The 18,264-nt window shown below is 55.6% G+C and overlaps 1 protein-coding gene across 1 annotated transcript in view; it reads right to left on the bottom strand.

The window, feature by feature from the left end:
* The window catches only part of LOC138803175 (disabled homolog 2-interacting protein), a 180,096-nt gene extending 167,508 nt beyond the window's left edge, over nucleotides 1-12,588 (bottom strand). Inside the window, exon 1 of the mRNA XM_069987007.1 lies at nucleotides 12,320-12,588. Within this exon, the coding sequence (XP_069843108.1) occupies nucleotides 12,320-12,359 (40 nt within the window). The 5' untranslated portion in view covers nucleotides 12,360-12,588. The remainder of the gene's footprint in view (nucleotides 1-12,319) is intronic.
* Between the last annotated feature and the right edge of the window lie 5,676 nt (nucleotides 12,589-18,264).

An 18,264-nucleotide genomic window follows, 5' to 3' on the forward strand; every position in this document is an offset into this window, starting at 1 on the left:
GATTGGCACTCTTCCATTTCAGCCACAGCTCTACTTCTAGTCTTGTGGTGGTCACTTGGAAAGAAGAATCTCACAGACTTTCCTGCCCAGGCTGGCTTCCAACTATGATCCTCAGATCTCAGCCTTTTGAATAGCTAGGATTACAGGTGTGAACCACCAGCACTGAGCTGTTAGAAAAAAAAAAAAAAAAATCTGCCCTACCGGGAAGAGTCCAGCTCTTTCTCTCTGTCCTATTTATCCCTTTCACCGCAAGATAGGGGTGGTGTTTGCTAAATTTTATTAACTAAGAAACAGAGTCCCCAAGATCAATATTTAGCCAATGTCAACGAAGTAAAGGGAGAAGGAGTCAGGACTATAATCTCCCAGATCCTGATTCTCAAGCTTGGTGCTGCCTTGGCCAAAATTGGGGAATCTGGGAAAAGTGTTTAGCCAGCTTTGGCAGAAGCTGGGAACAAAGTAATTAACGAAGTGCACGGTGACCGCTCAGCCGTGTTCTCTGTTCCCAGCTTCGGGCTAAAGCCTTTCCCCCAGCCCCCACCCTTTGCCCCAGAAACCAAGTGTCCTTTGTTGTCATTTCGTGTTACCAAACAAAACCTACTTTCAGATTCCTATTCATGCACTCATATGTTTATGCTTTCAACAGAGAGCGGCCTGGCTGGGCAGGAAGGGCGAGGAGGTGGGCGGGTCCCATCCTCCCGGGACATGGGTGGGCACCCTTGGGCCTCTCTAGGCCTTTTCTACCCGTCTGTACAAGAAGGGAGGGGCTAGGACCAGTGCTTCTTCAACCAAGGGAGCCACAAGCTCCTTGTTTCAAAGGGCAGAAACTGTCAAGTAGAAGTAAGCTGTCAGTTTAGGGAAAGGAAGGGGTTCTCCTACCCAGCTCCCCCCAACCTCTCTCTCTCTCTCTCTCTCTCTCTCTCTTTTTTTTTTTGATCAGTCATGGTTCTTGAACTCTGGGCCTGGGTGCTGTCCCTCAGCTCTTCAGCTCAAGGTGAGTGCTCTACCACTTGAGCCACAGCGCCACTTCCAGCTTTCTGGTGTTTAATTAGAGAAAAGAGTCTCGTGAACTTTCCTGCCTGGGCTGGCTTTGCGCCATGATGCTCGGATCTCAGCCTCCTGAGTAAGCTAAGATTATAGGTGTGAACCACTGGCGGCATCCCCTGTGTCACTGATGTTGGTGGCATCAGGGCCCCAGCTTAGAGGATTCTGTCAGCATGCTGTCATTACAGGGGACTGAGTCCTGTAGACACTGTGTCTTGTGTCCATGTTCAGCCCTGGCATGTTTCCTAGTGGCCAGGACAGGGCCCGCCTACACTTCCATGTCTGCTTTCTTCCCTTTTTATTTTTTTATTTTTTTTTTATTTTTTTATTTTTTTTTTTTTTTGTCGGTCGTGGGGCTTGAACTCTGGGCCTGGGCGCTGTCCCTCAGCTCTTCAGCTCAAGGCGAGCGCTCTACCACTTGAGCTACAGCGCCACTTCCGGTTTTCTGGTGGTTTATTGGAGATAGGAGTCTCACAGTCTCTCCTGCCCGGGCTGGCTTTGAACCGCGATCCTCAGATCTCAGCCTCCTGAGTAGCTAGGATTACAGGCGTGAGCCACCAGCGCCCGGCTTCTTCCCTTTTTAAAAGCACGTTTTTATCTTCCCGCTCTCCCTCCTCAACCAGCACTCAGGTCACTAGTTTCTAGGGAAGCCTGTGGCTGGAGAGACCAGACAGACCCGGTGTGCCTCAGGTCAGGGCCTACACAGCAGACTGTTAAGGTGCACATTCCTGGTGTTGTCACTGTTGCTAAATCACAGAAGGCTTCCTGGAGGCAGTAGGACCAAAGGTATAAGTAGGAATTGGCAAATTGGGGAAGAGGGGGGACTGCAAGTGGGGAAGAGGCAGGCACTGGGGGCCCAGGAGAGGACAAAGGCTTAATGAGTCTGGGTATTTGAGGGGCTGCCAGCCTCTCTGCCAGGCATTAGCCATTGGAGATCAAGGGGAGCTCTGTAGCATGTCACAGGCTTTTGGGAGACTGCTCAAGACACTCTGGGCTTCCAGAGAAGAAAGTATATGTGGGGAGGGAGGGAGGATTGCCTGCTCTCCAGCCCCCCTGTGCTGGCCTTCGCCTGAAAGACTGACCCCTGACCTCTGATCCTGCCCTTGGATGAGTTTCAGGGCCCTCCGCAGGCAAAGGGCCTGTTTGTGGACAGATGCATAGGCAGAGGGCAGCTCCCAACGCCCTTCCAGCCCTTTCCATCTCACAAGCCCCTTCCCCAGCCTGTGCCCCGCCCCCTGGCCCTGCACACCCCTACTGCCCCCTCCATGGGTCCCACATAGCTCTCCAGCTATGGGGTGGAAAGGGGGGAGAGGTGGGAGGGGGGAGTTCCTCTCCTCAAACACAAGCGCTCTTGTTCTCCAGCAGCTTGGCCTGAGTGCTGGGATTCTCCTCAAATTTAGGGATCCCAGGTTAGCTGGGGGATGAGGCACTGCCATCCACAGCAGAGACACTGGAGCTCAGCAGGCTCCTGCTACAGCTTGAGCTTGAACCCATCCCCCTCTGCAGCTCCTGCCCGCTCCCCAACACATTTTTTTTGGGGGGGATAGGTCTTGGGGCTTGAACTCAGGGCCTGGGCTTTTCAGCTCGAGGCTGGTGCTCTGGCTAGCTGGAACCACAGCGCCACTTCTGGTTTTCTGAGGGTTATTTGGAGATAAGAGTCTCCTGGACTTTCCGTCTCTGGCTGGCTTTGAACTGCAATCCTCAGATCTCAGCTAGGATTACAGGCGTGAGCCACCAGTGTCTGGCCTCCCAGCATTTTTTGGTGGTTAGTTGGCAATAAGAGTCACACACTTTCCTGCCCAGGCAGGCTTCAAACCTCCATCATCAGATCTCAGTCTCCTAAATAGACAGACAGGAGTCACTGGCACTGTTGACTTTCTATGCAAGGAATGGAGAGGTCACTGGAGATCTCTGGCCCCTTGTGGCTCTGACATAGTCCTTCCTGCCTCTCCCTGTAACAGGCCAAGGAACAGGGCCCTCCATGAGGACTTTGAACAACCAGCACCCGGTGGGTAGCACGTAGGCTTCAGAAGCAGGAGTGCCAAGGTTCAAATCCCAACATTGTCTCTTCCTAGCCATGTGACAGTTGACCTGGGCTCCAGCCTGCTTGGACTCTTCCTTCCTGCGGGGACTGGGACCTCCCACAGGTGGAAAGCTAGCTCAGGTGGGGAGCTGGGTGCTCTATTTGGGGTGAATCACAAGTTTAGAGCTCTTGGGAGTTCTGGGGGAAAACTCAGCACAAGCAAATCCCTCTCTTGGTCGGAACTATGCGTGCGTTTCAAGGGGCAGGAGAAAGTTCACAGTCTGGGTCTGGGAGGCAAGGCCTATCACTAGATCCTGCTCACCTCGCTGGGATCTGAATTCCTCCCCGAGGCCCAGCCCCAGCCCAGTGCCTGCCTGGGTCTCTAGCAACCAGCAGGAGTCATTGTGGAGGAGTTAAACGTTCAACATGGGCCCTGGCACCTGCCCAAAGTTCAAAGCCTCATGGGAAGGAAAGGAATCCCTCTGCCCCACCTCTAGGATGAGGGTCCTGACCACCTCTGCTTCTGGGCCAGGCCCTCCCTCTCCATCTCTCTAGTTTCCTTCTAGAATAGCCTTCCACTGCCTTGGCCAATGGCTCTATCCTCTGTTCTCAGGGCCCAGCCTTCCACCATTAGTCAAGTAGGGAAAAGGTGCTGGACAGGAAGTCAGGTGAGGAAGTGAACACCCCCCACCTAGGAACCACGGTCTCCAAGCTCTGGCTCTTTTGAAATTCCAGCCTCACATGGAGCCTGACCCTCCCCCAGGCTCCCTGTCCACACACTCCTCTACCTGGAGGAATGCAGTCACCTGGGTGCGTGCTTCTGATTGGAGGGGAACTTACCCTCCCCCCCCACCTCTGCTACTGACCCAGGCCGCTCTGTTCTGGCAAGAGGACTGGCCTTTTCTGTATGTTTGCCCTTCTGCTAGACAACGGGGCTCCTTCCCCACTGAAGCATTCAAAGGTCTAGGCCAGGACACAGAGGGGAGGAATAGCAGCAAGTATGGGCAAGGAGAGGAGAGAATGGCCTTGGGCGACTAGTCTAGGAGGGCTTCCTGGGGGAGGCAGACAAACCTGAATGACTGGGTGAACGAGCAGTCTCCTCAGACATGACCTGAGGCCTCTCTCCCTGTCACATCTAGAAGCACCACCACAGACTACAGAAAGCCCTCACATAGCTCCACAAGCCAGGAAACCATCTTCGTCCCTCCCATCCAGAATCTTCTCTGCCATGGATGTCTCCCTCTCAGTACAGACGCCCACCTCTTTTGCCATTCTGCCTGGTGGTCTGGAGACCAGGGATCATCCTGCCCCTTTCCTCACCCTATCTAGCTCAGCCTCTCCAGTTCTCAGTCTGGTTCAGCAGGAATCACACACACACAAGGAGGGCAAGTGGAAAACAAGAGGGCTTCCTGGAGGAGGTGAGTGGCGCCTTGGCCTCAGGATGGACCAGCGTCAAGGGTCAGCAGGCAAAGCTGAGACGGGAGAGCAGTCCAGGCAGGGTGATCCTCAAGGGCAAAGGTGACAGAGAATGGCAAGTGCCAGCGGAGATTAATTCAGGATGGTGGGAATAGATGGAGAAGGTTGTGGCAGAGACCAGGGCAGGGTGTCTGAGCGGTCAGACTGTGGCTTGCCTTGAGCCCTCTCAGTGAGTTCAGTTTTTTGTTTGGTTTTGGTTTTGGTCACGGGGCTTGAACTCAGGGCCTGAGCACTGTCCCTGAGCTCTTTTGCTCAAGGATAGCGCTCTACTGCCTTGAACCACAGGGCCACTTCTGGTTTCTTGGTGGTTAATTGGAGATAAGAGTCTCATGGATCTTCCTTTCTAGGCTGGCTTTGAACTGTGATCCTCAGATCTCAGCCTCCTGAGTAGCTAGGATTAGAGGCGTGAGCCACCGCCGCCTGGCTGTGAGTTCAGTTTTTGATACACTGGTGGATGTGGATGTTTTAGGAGGCAGGATGGACCTTGGGTGCATCTGGTTCTTCCTTTGGCCTCCATCTTGCAAGAAGATTCCAGTGGACCTTTCCCCCTTGGTGTCCACATGCCTCGGGCTGTTTCCTACTCACTCCAGCTTTGCTGGGCTCCAGGAGCTGACTTTTGGGGGAGGCTTTCCAGAGTTCGGAAGGCCTCGAATGGGGTCAGCAGCCCACAGCATAGCTAAGGCAATGGTCCCCACTTGTGGGATGAAGGCTAGACTTGGGGCATCCATTGGTCCGGCAACCTGGGTGCCAGGTCCCCATCATTACAGGAAAGATGGTGGCCAGTGCTCATCTACAAAGTGGGAATTTAATGAGTGCCAGGAAAGCCATTAGGTGGAGGAGAGCTGCAGATGGGTTTAGCAAAGATCTTCACCAGGCCTCACAAGGAGGCAGCTGCTGGCCAGATCAATAGAAGACACCATTTATCCACCCCCCTTTACCCCTCCCCTACCCCCCCCCCCCCTTGCTCCAAAGGAGAAAGTCCCTGGCTGGCTTCCGATCAAGGCTAATTCCATGTGGAGGTGCCATGAGAAACTGCTCTCAGCAAAGCTTTGTCCTGGCCCAGCCCTGCCCGGTCCAGACACAATGCCCTTCCCTCCTCCCCTCACCCCTGGCCTTCAGCCCCCGCTTTCCTGTGCAGCTTGTGGCCCCAGGCTCAGGTGCATCACTGATTCAAGCCTCTCCCTTTCTGGCCTCATTGTTTCTTACTGGCCATTCTTCCTGATTTTAGCCTCTTCCCTAAGTTCCCCCACTTCTCCACCTGCTAGGATGTCCAGAGGCCCAGGCATCATCCAGCCAGCAGATCGGAGGCACAAGAAAGCCCCTTGTACCAGGGGCCAGGCGGGAGCACAGTGTGGAAGAAAACAGCTTCTGGGAGTCCTGAGTTCAAACCACACGTGTCTTCCTCACTGGCGTAGTGGCCTAGGGCCCTCCGAGCCTTGGTGGGCTTGCAAGGACTGTAATGATCCCATTCATGCAGAACTTTGGGTGCATATGTTTCATACCTGTAATCCTAGTGACTCAGGAGGCTGAGATCTGAGGATTGACCAGGCAATCCAACCAGGCAGGAAAGTCTATCAGACTCATCTCCAATTTACCAACACACACACACACACACACACACACACACACACACACACACACACACACACACACACACACACACACAGAGCTGTGGTTCAAGTGGTAGAGCACCAGCCTTGAGCAAAAAAAGCTAAGGGACAGCACCTAGGCCCTAATTACCAGCACACAAACAAAGCAAAACAAACACCAAAAGCAGTAACAACAAAAGAAAGCATTCAGCATAGAGTTGATCACATTGTAAGTGCTCAATAAAAAGGACCCCAGCTGGGCCTCATCTCCCCCCAGGGAAGGGCTTAAGGTGGAAGAAGGCTTCTCTGACTTCAATTCCCATGAAGCCCCTACCAGCCTGAGCCGGAGAGGGACCCAGAGCAAGATGGATTTAGATTCTCGCAACCCTTCTTCACCCCAAGTAGGCCAGGCTAGTATCATTTCACAGAGGGGGAAACTGAGGCTTGGGAGTCACAGGTCTTTGGTCAGGACCTGTTGAGTTAGTAGGGCCAGAAGGAGGCCTGAGATACCACCAGGGGGCATGTTCCTTAGATACCATCCCCGGCTGTGTGGCTTAATTTAGTCACTCTGCCTCTCTGAGCTTCACAGAGCTCATTGGGTCGGTGGGAAGGTGACAGAACGAGGCTGGTAGCTGGCACGTCACCATCCCAGAGGAGTCGAAGCCCCTAGATGGCATGTTGGCCTTCTCCTCTTCTGGGAAGGGCCACAGCTGGAGACATCAGCCCCCTGAGGGCTTCCAGCCTGAAATAGCTCTTTCATTAGACCAAGCCCATCCATTACAGCTGCTTCTGCCTTTGGCTGTCCCCCGCTGAGCCCCTGGGGTTCCTGTCCTGCCAGTAGTCCGCTCTTCATTGAACTGCTTTCCTCACATTCTCTGAAAAAGGTAGAATTTTCCATCAGCCAGCTCAGGGAGCCTGCACCCGTGGCAGCTCTGACTCTAATGACTCAGAGCCAGTGCCTCAGAACCCAAATCTCACGCTTTGCAGCCCGGCGGTCTGGGCTCAGATCATGGCTGTGGGCAGCCAATCATTCAGCTCCCTGAGCCTCAGTGTCCTCCTCGGGTTGCCTCATGCAAAGGCCCAGCCTGGCTGTGAGGACCCGAGTAGACAACCCACAATGCACCAGAGAGGTGCCCGCAGCCTGGCACAGGGCAGCTGCTCAGGTCAGTGTACGGGCAGTAAAATGGCACCCATCTATGGGCCTGCCAGTGGCCCGGCCTCCACCTGGCCCTGGGGACAGATGTCCTTGCTGGTAAGGGTCAGGAAGAGCCAAGGCACTGAGCTCCTGAGCGCCACATTCGCAGGATTGCCAATCCCCACTGGCCTCTTCCAGGTCCTCCCCCAGTCTGTCTGACCCCCAGCCAGAGTCCAGTGCATGACCCCGGCTCCCCTGGGGTATAGGGAGCAGGGCACTGCAGGCAGGGCAGGCCTGGGTGGGCCCACTCATCAGAGGGGTGGCTGAGTCTGGGGAAGGAGCAGGGACCTGCTCCAGGCCACCCAGCAACGGCGGGGGGGGGGGTGTTGGCAGGAGGGATGGGGGGGTGAGGCGCGGGCCACAGGGGAGACCAGTGCCAAGGGCTGAGGCTTGGGAGCTGAAATGGCCAGCACTGGAACATTATGGACAAAGAGTCCAGTGCCCCAAAATGACAGTCACTTTTTGGGGGGAGGGTCTGTCGTGGGGCTAGAACTCTGAGCCTGGGCGCTGTCCCTCAGCTCTTCAGTTCCAGGCAAAGCACTCTACCACTTGAGCCACTGCTCCACTTCCAGTTTTCTGGTGGTTTATTGGAGATCAGAGTCTCATGGAGTTTCCTGCCTGGGCTGGCTTTGAACCACGAGCCTCAGATCTCAGCCTCCTGAGCAGCTAGGATGACAGGCGTGAGCCACCGGTGCCCGGCTGCCAGCCACTTTTTTTTGTAGCTCTCATTCCAGGAAGGATGAGGGGAGGGGCGACTGAAGGGTGGGTGGTCCCATTCACTCCTTCACTCAGTACTCAGCCACTCTGCTTTTAACTCATTCATTCATTCTCTCACTCATTTACTCATTCGTTCACTCATTCACTTACCCACTCATTCATTTGCTACTCTTTTAACTCACTCAAGCACTCAATTACTCATGCACCCACCCACTCACTCCTTCACTCATTCATTCATTCACTCCTCATTCATCTACTCACTAATTCACTTATTTATTCACTCTTTTACTTATTCACACATTCACTCATCATTCACTCATTCATTCACTGAGTCACTCAACCACCCATTTACTCATTCATTCACTGGTCCATTCACTCAGTCACTTGCCCATACATTCATTTACTACTCTTTCAACTCATTCATTCATTCACTTGTCCATTCACTTGTTCACTCATCCATTCACTCAATGGCTGTGTGCAGCCCCTCCTCAGGCCCAGGCGAGGTGTGAGGTCCTGAGGATACAGTGGTAGTAAAGACACGGCCCTGCCTGCCCCCCTCCCCCCAACATCCTTACTCTTAAGCATCAGTCAGGCGAGAGTGTCAACCTATATGCTTGGAGTGTGGCAACCAAAACCACAGGCCTCGTGAGCACTGGAGAGAGAGCATTTGGCAGAGCGGGGTCTTCCATTAGGGTTGGCCTGCTGTCAGGCCCTCTTTCTTCCCCTTCTCTGCCAATCTTAAGACAGATGGAAGAATGTGCTTTTCTGAAGGACAGATTTTTTTGCAGGTGGGGGGTTGGGGGGTGGGGGGGTAAGGGAGGCTCTGGATTTGAGGCCGGATTTCACATCCCTAGCCCAGGATGGCCTCACGCTTGAGCTCTTCCTCCTCAGACTCTTTTTTTTTTTTTTTTTTTTGGTCAGTCGTGGGGCTTGAACTCTGGGCCTGGGCACTGTCCCTCAGCTCTTCAGCTCAAGGCTAGTGCTCTACCACTTGAGCCACAGTGCCACTTCCAGTTTTCTGGTGGTTAACTGGAGATAAGAGTCTCATGGAGTTTCCTGCCTGGGCTGGCTTTGAACCAGATCCTCAGAGCTCAGCCTCCTGAGCAGCTAGGATGACAGTTGTGAGCCACCGGCGCCCGGCTTGCCTCAGCCTCTTGAGTGCTGGGATTACAGGCATGCATCACCATGCCTAGTAAAGGAACAGATCTTGTCTGACCCTCACATCATGTCTGTATAGGGAAACTGAGGCCTGCCCATGAGGAGCTCTGCAGCGGGGTCACCACACAGCCTCTCTGCTCTCTCCTGCGCATCTTCCCACATTGGCTTGGAGCTCCCCCTGTGGCTGCGACCTGAGTCTCCCTCTAGGCCACTTCTGGTCCTCTGTGGGGGGGGCCCTGTCTGTATTGCAGTACCGGTGGCTGCCGCCCCATGCACCCCACAGGCCCAGCCCCTGCATCCTGGGGAAGAGTGAGCTCAGGACAGGTGTGAATCAAGGGACGCAGCCCAGAGCTCACCCCAGCTCCACCACACCCGACGCTGGCCCGCCCAGACCCCACCAAGAACCTTAGTCTGCCAGCCCCCAACCGAAAGCACCCCATACCTGTCAGCACCAGAGAAGCTTCTAGATCCTGCCAAACCCTTCATCTGTGCCATTCTCCCCCCTCCCCACCTGCTGCACCTCTATTAGGGATCCCTTCCCTCCCTTCCTCATCCATCAAGTATTTGCTGGGTGCTTACTGCATACCAGGAGACAGCCAGAGGCAGGGCAGACTGGGAACTGGCAGATTGGGGGGGGGCACCCAGATTAAACACGTGACAAAGCCATGCAAACAAAAACTCTCTAAGACAAGAGAGACTATGAGAGTTGGGCCTAAACTTCATTATTTCATGGCTTGGGGACAGGGTAATACATGACCTAGGGGAAGGCTTTTTGAGGAGGTGACTTTTCAGTGGATTTGGGGAATGAGAAAAAAAGGAGTTGGTTTAGTGTAGACTGAGAGGACAATCCTCTCCCTCCCCCCCCACCGCCCCAAGCAGAGGCATGTGCAAAGGCCCTGGGGTGAGATGGACTTGGAAGCCTATGATTATGGCAGAAGCTGGGAGAGAAAAGGAAAAACCAATGGTGCCAGGTGAAGAGAGGGTTTTGAAAAGAGGGTGAGGTGGGAGGAGGAGAAGGTCAGGGAGGGAAGGTTTCTGGGTCCTCAACCAGACTTACATGGAGGAGCTGTAACCAGAGGCCTGCAAGGCTGCATTTGGATAGAGGCTCTATGAGCCAGTTCCCTGAGCCCAGAGGATTAGTGTCCCCATGGGAACACAGCAGCGTGCCCCTTGTTCGCCCTCTCCACTTGCACACTTGCTCCCTGAGCCATGGGAAGACTGAGCTGAACGTAGCCACCTGCAAGCCGGGAAGCAAGCCTCACGGACACTCGGTCTCAACCCGCTGGACTGTGGGCCTTGGAACACCTCACTTCCAGAACATGGAACTGTTGTTGTTCCTGAAACTTCCATCGTGTAAGCCTCCCTGTCTCTAATACATCAACACCACAAGCAGCTGACAAAGACAGTCCTTGATTTACTCAGGGGAGGAGTCGCCTCCTCCAGGCAGCCTTCTAAGACTGCAAGTGTGGGCTTAGAGCCTTGGCTTACTCAGCTCAGAGTAGGTGTGTCTCCCAGACTAACCTGGGGGTGTCATGAAGGCTCATTTTTAGACCCCACAGCCCAGTCCAAGACTTGAAATGAATGAATGAATGAATGAATGAATGAATGAATGAATGTAGACCAGAGTCCAGACAGAAGGAGGGACCTGCTTCCCTTGCTGCTCTGGCCCAACATGGTCCCTTCAGCTTTGCATCTCGGAGGCTAGCTGTGTGGGAGGCCCGGGCTGTGAGGCCAGCCTCCACCAGCTACGCCTGGGACCTCCCACCCGGCCTGCCTCCTTGCCAGGCCTTCCTCTGTCTCTGTGCCTCTTCCTCGAGTCCCAGACCCCTCTCTGCCCGAGGCGCACCTACGGATGCCAGCAGCAGGCTCCCCAACGGGCCGAGTCAAGGGGGCCCAGTGTGCCCAGTGCCCAACAGGGAGGGAAAAACAAGCCTCAGTTTCCAGCTTGGCCATGGCTGCCCCTCCCGCTCTCCCTGGAGGCACCAGAACCCCCCTCCCAGCCCTGGTAGGTTGGGGTGAGGGGGGGAGCTCTTCCAGACCAGGAGCTGTTCTTTCTCCTTGATTCCCTCCCCCCCTCTCTCCCTTGTCCCCCCTCCCCCCGCTCCCCACTCCGCCAGCCACTAAACCCCATCTTTTCTCTTAGGATGAAATACCCCCAGCCCTCACACCCAGCCTGGCACCCGGCACTCCGAGGTCAGCCACAGGCCACCCGATCGATGGCCAACGTGCCAAGACCTGGGCTGGGCCTGGCCACACTCCCCTGGGGCCTGCAGCTCCAAACGTGGCACAGCCGTGTCCCCAAGGCACTGGCCACGGGGGAGGGGGAGGTAGGAGGGAGAGGGAGGGTTAGGTCCAGGAATGGGGTTTTGACACTGGACCAGGCTGGGGTTGGGGGGAGGAGAGCGGACGTTCTATTTTTAGTGGAGACCATGGTCCTAAGAGGAAATGGAACCCCTAAAAGGCAGCCTCTTCACATCTCATCTTTGAGGTGAACAGAGCCTTCCTCCCCCACGAGCCCCTCCCAACCTGCTCTTCCCTCCCCCCACCCCTGCCCCGTGCTACCCAGAGATGGACACTGTGTGGCCAACAGCCCGACCCCATGGGGCAGTGCCAGGAGCCCCATGCTGGTCCCTAGGGAGCCCCAAGCTAGCAGAAACTCCCCCCTAGAGGGGCCTCGGCCTCTGTCCCAGACAACTTCGCCCAGGACTCACTCTGTGGAGGAGCACTTGGAGCTTGCGTCCTGCCTTTTAGTCATAAGACAGCCCCGCTGCGGGCTCTGTGTCTGCGCACAGTACGGGAAGATGTCACACTCATTCAATTAGCCGCTGAGTCTGAGGGCCAGCCGGGGACCTGCAAACTTCCTTCCCTCTCTTCTTAGCCAAGAGCCAAACACAAACAAACCAAAAAACTCTCTCCCTTCCCCAGCCCCTAGCCCAGTGCCCGAGGCCCACAGGGGACCCCCCCCCAGCCTCCCCTTCCCACCATTCCCCCCTTTGCCTGGTGATCTGGGCACCCATGCACCCCCAGAGCCCTGAGACACGCAGTTGCCCGGCTGTTGACTTCGATTCCTGAAGCAGAGCAAAGTCTGCCGCAGCTGAAATGCCCAACTCCACCACCTACCGTAAGAGCCGCCTGGGTCCAGGAGGGAGTCGGGCTCCATGGTGCGCGGGCCCCTGGGCCGTGGCCCCGCCTGATTTATGAACTGAGGCTGTCTCCATGAGCGCCGGCCTTTCTGCTTTTGTATTCCATCTGGCGGCTTTTCCAACTAGATGACTGGGTCTTGCTGGGCGCAGGCCGCTCTCCACCCCCCCCTGCATCCAGCACATTTAAAGTAGCAGTCACCTCTTTCTCCTCTCCCCCCGCAGCCTGGGCTGGAAACATTAGAAGGGACCGAGGCGGCGAGATGTCTAAAATAGGAAGACGCTGGGCCCCGGCTGCCCGCGATGCTGGGGGAGCCGGCCAGCCTGTGCAGATGGGAAGAAGACAGAGAGACAGGACCACATCTGGAGGCTGGCTGGGGGTTGGGGGGTGGCTGTGGGAAGAGGGGGAGGCTGACCCACTTGTAGGAGGGGGTGGGGGGCTGTGTTAGGTGTCTAAGCCCACAGGGACTTCTCCCAGGCCCTGCTGGAACCTCCCACTCAAATCTGTTCCCAGACATTTCCTGCAGTGGGGGGGGAGGGGGGCAGAGATTGACTCATCCATCCATTCAGTTAGTGGCTCTTTTTTTTTTCTTTTTTCTTTTGGAGGGGGAGCATCTCTCCCTCCAGGGGAAGCAGCTGACAGGTAAACAGGGCATTGCAATGTGCGCCGGGCACAGGGAAGGGTCTTGTGTGGACCTGGGGAGGTGGTCAGGGCAGGCTTCCCAGAAGAAGGGGCACCTGCACTGGGGCTTCGAGCTTGTCTAGGAGTTAACCCAATAAAGGAGGAGGATTGGGAATGCAGTAGCTAAAGACTGCAGGAGACATTGGCTGCCCGCACCCCCCCCCAGCCCTCCAGATACATCCAGGTGGGTGGGGGAGGGTGGACAGAGGCAGGGATGGGCCCGGTTGCGCCTGTGGGCGCAGGCCTCAGTTGGTCCAGGGAATCCTAGCTGTCCTGAGCCATGGCCTCACTGCTCACTGTTTAAGAGAGGGTGGGTCACAGGGCAGGGCTGGACCAGGTGTCTACAATCCAAACAAGAATAATTAAGGGAACCGGGTGCCAGTGGCTCACGCCTGTCATCCCAGCTACTCAGGAGCCTGAGATCTGAAGAGCTCAATTGGAAGCCAGCCCACGCAGACAAATTCAAGACTCTTCTCTCCAATACACCAGCAAAAAGGCCTGAAGTAGAGGTGTGGTTCAAGTGGTAGAACACCAGCCTACAGTGCACAACAACAACAAAAAACTAAGCAAGAGGAGCAAGGTCCTGAGTTTAAGCCCCAGAACTAGCAAAAGCAAAAACAAAAAAACTATGGCACTGGGCTTGGTGGTGATGCCTGTAATCCCAGCACTTCGGAGTCTAAGGTAGGAAGATCTTAACTTGGAGGCCACAGAAACAATGACCATCTGAAAGAACAGCAAACGCCAGCCACACTCAAGTCACACAGTGAAAGGGGGCACAGGTTGGGGGCATTTACCCCCCAGGTCCCCCTCGAGGGGATACCCTTTCTAGTAGAATCAGCTCACCCAGGTCACAGGTGGAGACAGTGCTCTTTGGACGGTGAATGGCTTGTCCAGGGGAGGGAGAGAGTCAGGGACGGATGACGGAGGGACAACGATGCACTCATTCCTGCCCAGCTGGTGGGGGCAGGAGGGCCGCCTGGAGGAGGCAGCGTCTGACCTGGCAGGGAGAGAGGACGGATATGGATGGACTGCCAGGACAATAGAAGGCATCAAGGCAGGGGGTTGGTGGAAACTGGGGCCTGAGGCCTATCTGGAAGAAAGGGTCAGGGGTCAGGGGTCAGAGGCCAGGGCCAGGGAGGGCTGCCCACCAGCCTGGGGGGGAGGACGGGGAGGGGGCCTTGCTCGAGGTGGAAGGGCACGTGTACAGCCCAGAGGCATCAGGCAGAGATGACCTCCTTTCAGTTCCCACCCGGATGTCCCTGCGCTGGGCACTGGAGAAACCCCACTGCCCCCCCCAACACCAGAAGCCCGGCCTCAGTGACCTGCTTTTGGGAGAGATGGCTCAGGAAAGGGGGTGGAGGAGCGGGGAGGCAGGGATGGAGGCAGGAGGGGCCAGGCGAGGGGCCAAGCCATGGGTGGCAGGGTCCTGACAGCTGTCCGCTGCTGGACAGCTGTTCACAGAGAACCAGTGACTGTTGACGTGGCCAGGCCACAGAGGCTCCTCCTGTCCCCTCCCCCTTCCTGTCCATCTTGGATGACAGCTCTCACCATCGGCTGTCTTAATTACAGGCAGATCAGGCCCACCCAGGCCAGCTGCAGGTCCCAACTCCTCCTCCTGCCTAATCCTGGGGCAGGCTGTGTGGGGGTGGACAAGGATGCCCCAGCCAATAGGCAAGTTCAATAGGTTGATCCCCGCCCCCCACCGGGTGAAGAGAGCACCAGGGTCTATTTGTACACAGACGCATGGAGTCTGCTTGTGTTGTCTGTGCCAGTCAGTAGCAGGGCTCGACCTCGGGGCCTGGATGCTGTCCCTGAGCTTTACCACTCAAGGCTGGCGCTCTACCATCTGAGCCACAGCCCTACTTCTGGGTTTTTGGTGGTTCACTGGAGCTAAGGCTCTCCTGGCCTTTCCTCTCCTGGCTGGCTTTGAACTGTGATCCTGAGATCTCCTGAGTAGCTAGGATTACAGGCGTGAGCCACTGACCTTGGACATCAGAGTCATTCAGACAGAAACCCTAGTTTGCTTCAGCCTGGTAAGGAGAATGGGAGCGACCCCAGGCTCGGTTTACATTGGACCAAGCTGAGGCTCAAAAGAAGAGACTTGATTTTAGCCTCTCAGGGTGCACTCCTCACTCCAGTCCCCCCACCCCAGAGCAGGAAAGAAGGGCTAGGAGAGAGACAGGGAGACAGGGTGGTACCCACAGGCAGGGGTGTGGCCCGTGTGTGTCGGGGGGTGTCTACTGGGAAGGGAGTTGGGTTAAGCTGGCAGCCTTCCCACACTGGGCCCTCATTTTATGAATGAGCTATATTTAGCTATTCCAGCAGCGGCTTCCCTCCCCTCCTAGGGTTCGCTCACATCTACATGGTCGCCAGGCTCCTGATGTAGCCGCAGGGTGGCCTCACAGTGGCCGCACGACCGTCCCCACTAGCTGTTCATGAAGGCCAACGTGGCTTCCGGGAAGATCATGCGCACATCTGTCCAGTACTGTCTGTAGCTCTGCAGCTCTGTAGCTCTAAGGTCTAGGTAGTTGCTGCGTTTCTACCTTCCCAGTCTGGCACAAAGGGCCGGCACGCCCCACCTGACTTTTCCACTCCTTCCAGAAACAACTCTCAGTGCTGATTTTCTGTCTGCCCCTTCTAGGACCTGGAGTGGCTAATATTCCTGTCATCTAAGATCTCATAGGCTCTCAGTGGGAAAGGGGGGAGGCATTCAGAGCCTTATATCAGGGTTCAATTTAGTTTTAGTGTGTGTGTGTGTGTGTGTGTGTGTGTGTGTGTGTGTGTGTGTGCGTGTGTGTGTGTGTGTGTGTGTGTGTGGTCAGTTGTGGGGTTTGAACTCAGGGCCTGGGCACTGTCCCTGAGCTTTTTGGCTGAAGGCTAATGCTCTACCACTGGAGCCACAGCACCACTTCTGGTTTTCTGGTGTTTAACCAGACTAAGAGTCTCACAGACTTTCCTGCCTGGGCTGGTTTTGAATCATGATCCTCAGATCCCAGTCTCCTGAGTAGCTAGGATTACAGGTGTGAGCCACCTGCACCTGGATTACAAGTTTGCTTTTGAACAGTGACTCGGCCAGAAAGTGGAGACTTCTGTGCCAAGACCAGGGGCTGAGCATCCAGGAGTAGACTGAGCCTGGACAGGCTGTGTAGGAATGAACTCGGTGGGCAGGAGAGTCAGATGGAGGGCCAGTATGGCTGGATGGGTGGATGGGCAGAAGAACGGACCAAGAGAAGACAAAGAAGACCAAGAGGTTTCAGAGGCCACATCACAGAGGGCCAGCCAGGGGGCGTGGGGGACCCAAGGCCGGAGCAGGAAAGTGACTCAAGGAGCTGTGTGGCGGCTGTGTAGAACGTGGCCTGAGGGGGGAAGCCAGGTGGAACACTGCGGTGGCCTTTACAAGTGAAGGATGCAGAGACCTGTGCCAGGAAGTGGTCGTGGAAGGGGTGTGTATGTGGTGGTGATGGTGGGGGGGGACACACAGATTTGGACCTAGGTGCTGCTGAATGGTGAGACAGAGAAGAAGAGGTAAGTAGAGTTTGGCCGGGAGGCTTAGGGCCTGGGCTATCAGACTGCTGGCAGAGCTGCGAGCAGCTGGAAAGCTGAAGGAGGGGGAGCTCTCCTGGGGCTCTGCTTTGGTGAAGTAGACAATGAGGACATCAAGGGACAGCGCCAGCTGCGGCCTCAGACCCGCAGAGAGCACAGCACCAGTCACCCAGCCTGGCCTCCAGGGGGCGCTGTCCTTCCCCATGCAGAAGGGAAGCCAGCCCCACATCTGGCTGAGCGGAGGGGACAGCAGCTAGGATGGTGGAGGGGACAGGAGCCGGCTTTTTCCTGATGGTCAGCTTGCTCCTGGACTTCCCGCCAGGCAGGCCACAGCCAGCTGGCCAGCTCCTAAGTGCTCTGCCTCTGCCTAGCTCTAGGCTGGGCCCAGCAGAGGGAGGCAGACCCCGAACAGAGCCGGTAAGTACAGGGTGGAAGGGGAGGGTGAGGGCAGAAGGCTCAGCTCAGCAGAAACAAGAAAAGCTTTGAAGCCGGTGCCAGCGCTTGCCTGTAATCCTATCTGCTCCAGAGGCAGAAACCTGGAGAGCTGCAGTTGGAGGTCAGCCTAGGTAGAGAAGTCTGTGAGGGATTCCATCTCCAATGAACTGGCAAAAAGCCTGGCCAGAGGCATGGCTCAAGTGGAAGAGCGCCAGCCAGGAGCAACAGAGCTGAGTGAGCATGAGGCTCTGAGTTTAAGCCCTGGTGGAAGGAAGGAAGGAGGGAGGGAAGGAGGGAAGTGAGGGAGGTGAGAGGGATGATCAGCTGATGGAGGGTACCTGTGGCATGTGGGATGGTGGCCCAGGCAGCTGGACCACAGAGCTGCCCCGTGTGCTGGGTCAATCGTGCTACAGATCAGGGTTGGAAACTTTCTGGAAGCTTCCAGACAGTAACTATTTTAGGCTGTCTGAGTCTGTGGCTCACATAAACGAACAAGTGTGGCTGAGTTCCAGTAAAACATGGTTTTAGCTGGGCTCCAGTGGCTCTCGTCTGTAATCCTAGCTGCCCAGGAGACTGAGATTGGAGGATTGCCGTTCGAAGCCGGCCCGGACAGGAAATTCTGAGAGACTCTTCATCGCCAATTGACCACCAGAAACCCAGAAGTGATGCAGTGGCTCAAGCAGAGTGTTAGCCTTGAGTAAAAGAGCTCAGAGACAGTGCACAGGGCACTGAGTTCAAGCCCCATGACAAACAAAAAAAAATTAAAAACAAACAACAACAAAAACCCCTGGTTGTGCTGAGACCCTGATCAGCCTTTCCTACTGTTTTCTGAAATAGTATTGTCTTTTGATCCCTGCCCCCCCCCACCCCCAACCATTTGAAATTATAAAAAACAACCAACCAATTCTTATCCCACAGGCTGCATAAAAACAGGTGCTGGTGGGGTTTGCCCATCCCTACTTCCTGTGAGATGGGGCACTTGAAGCCCAACTGAGGCCAGGCAGGAAAGGGACCCCAGGGCCCTGGCAAAGCTTTCCGGGTGATACGGTCAGAGGCTAGCAACTGATTTCCTCACGCACTGCTGAATTGATTTTAGAGTATTCACCTGCCCCTCTTCCCACCAGCCTCTCATCAAACCACTGCCTACAATGAAGCAACTAGAAAAATGTGTGCTGAGATCAAGTGCTCTTTAAACATGTGAGTCCGGCCAGGTGCTGGTGGTTCATGCCTGTAATCCCAGATACATAGGAGGTGGAAGATAGGAG

Source organism: Dipodomys merriami, unplaced genomic scaffold, assembly GCF_024711535.1.
Source record: "Dipodomys merriami isolate MVZ:Mamm:240054 unplaced genomic scaffold, mDipMer1.0.p SCAF_336, whole genome shotgun sequence".
Lineage (NCBI taxonomy): Eukaryota > Metazoa > Chordata > Mammalia > Rodentia > Heteromyidae > Dipodomys > Dipodomys merriami.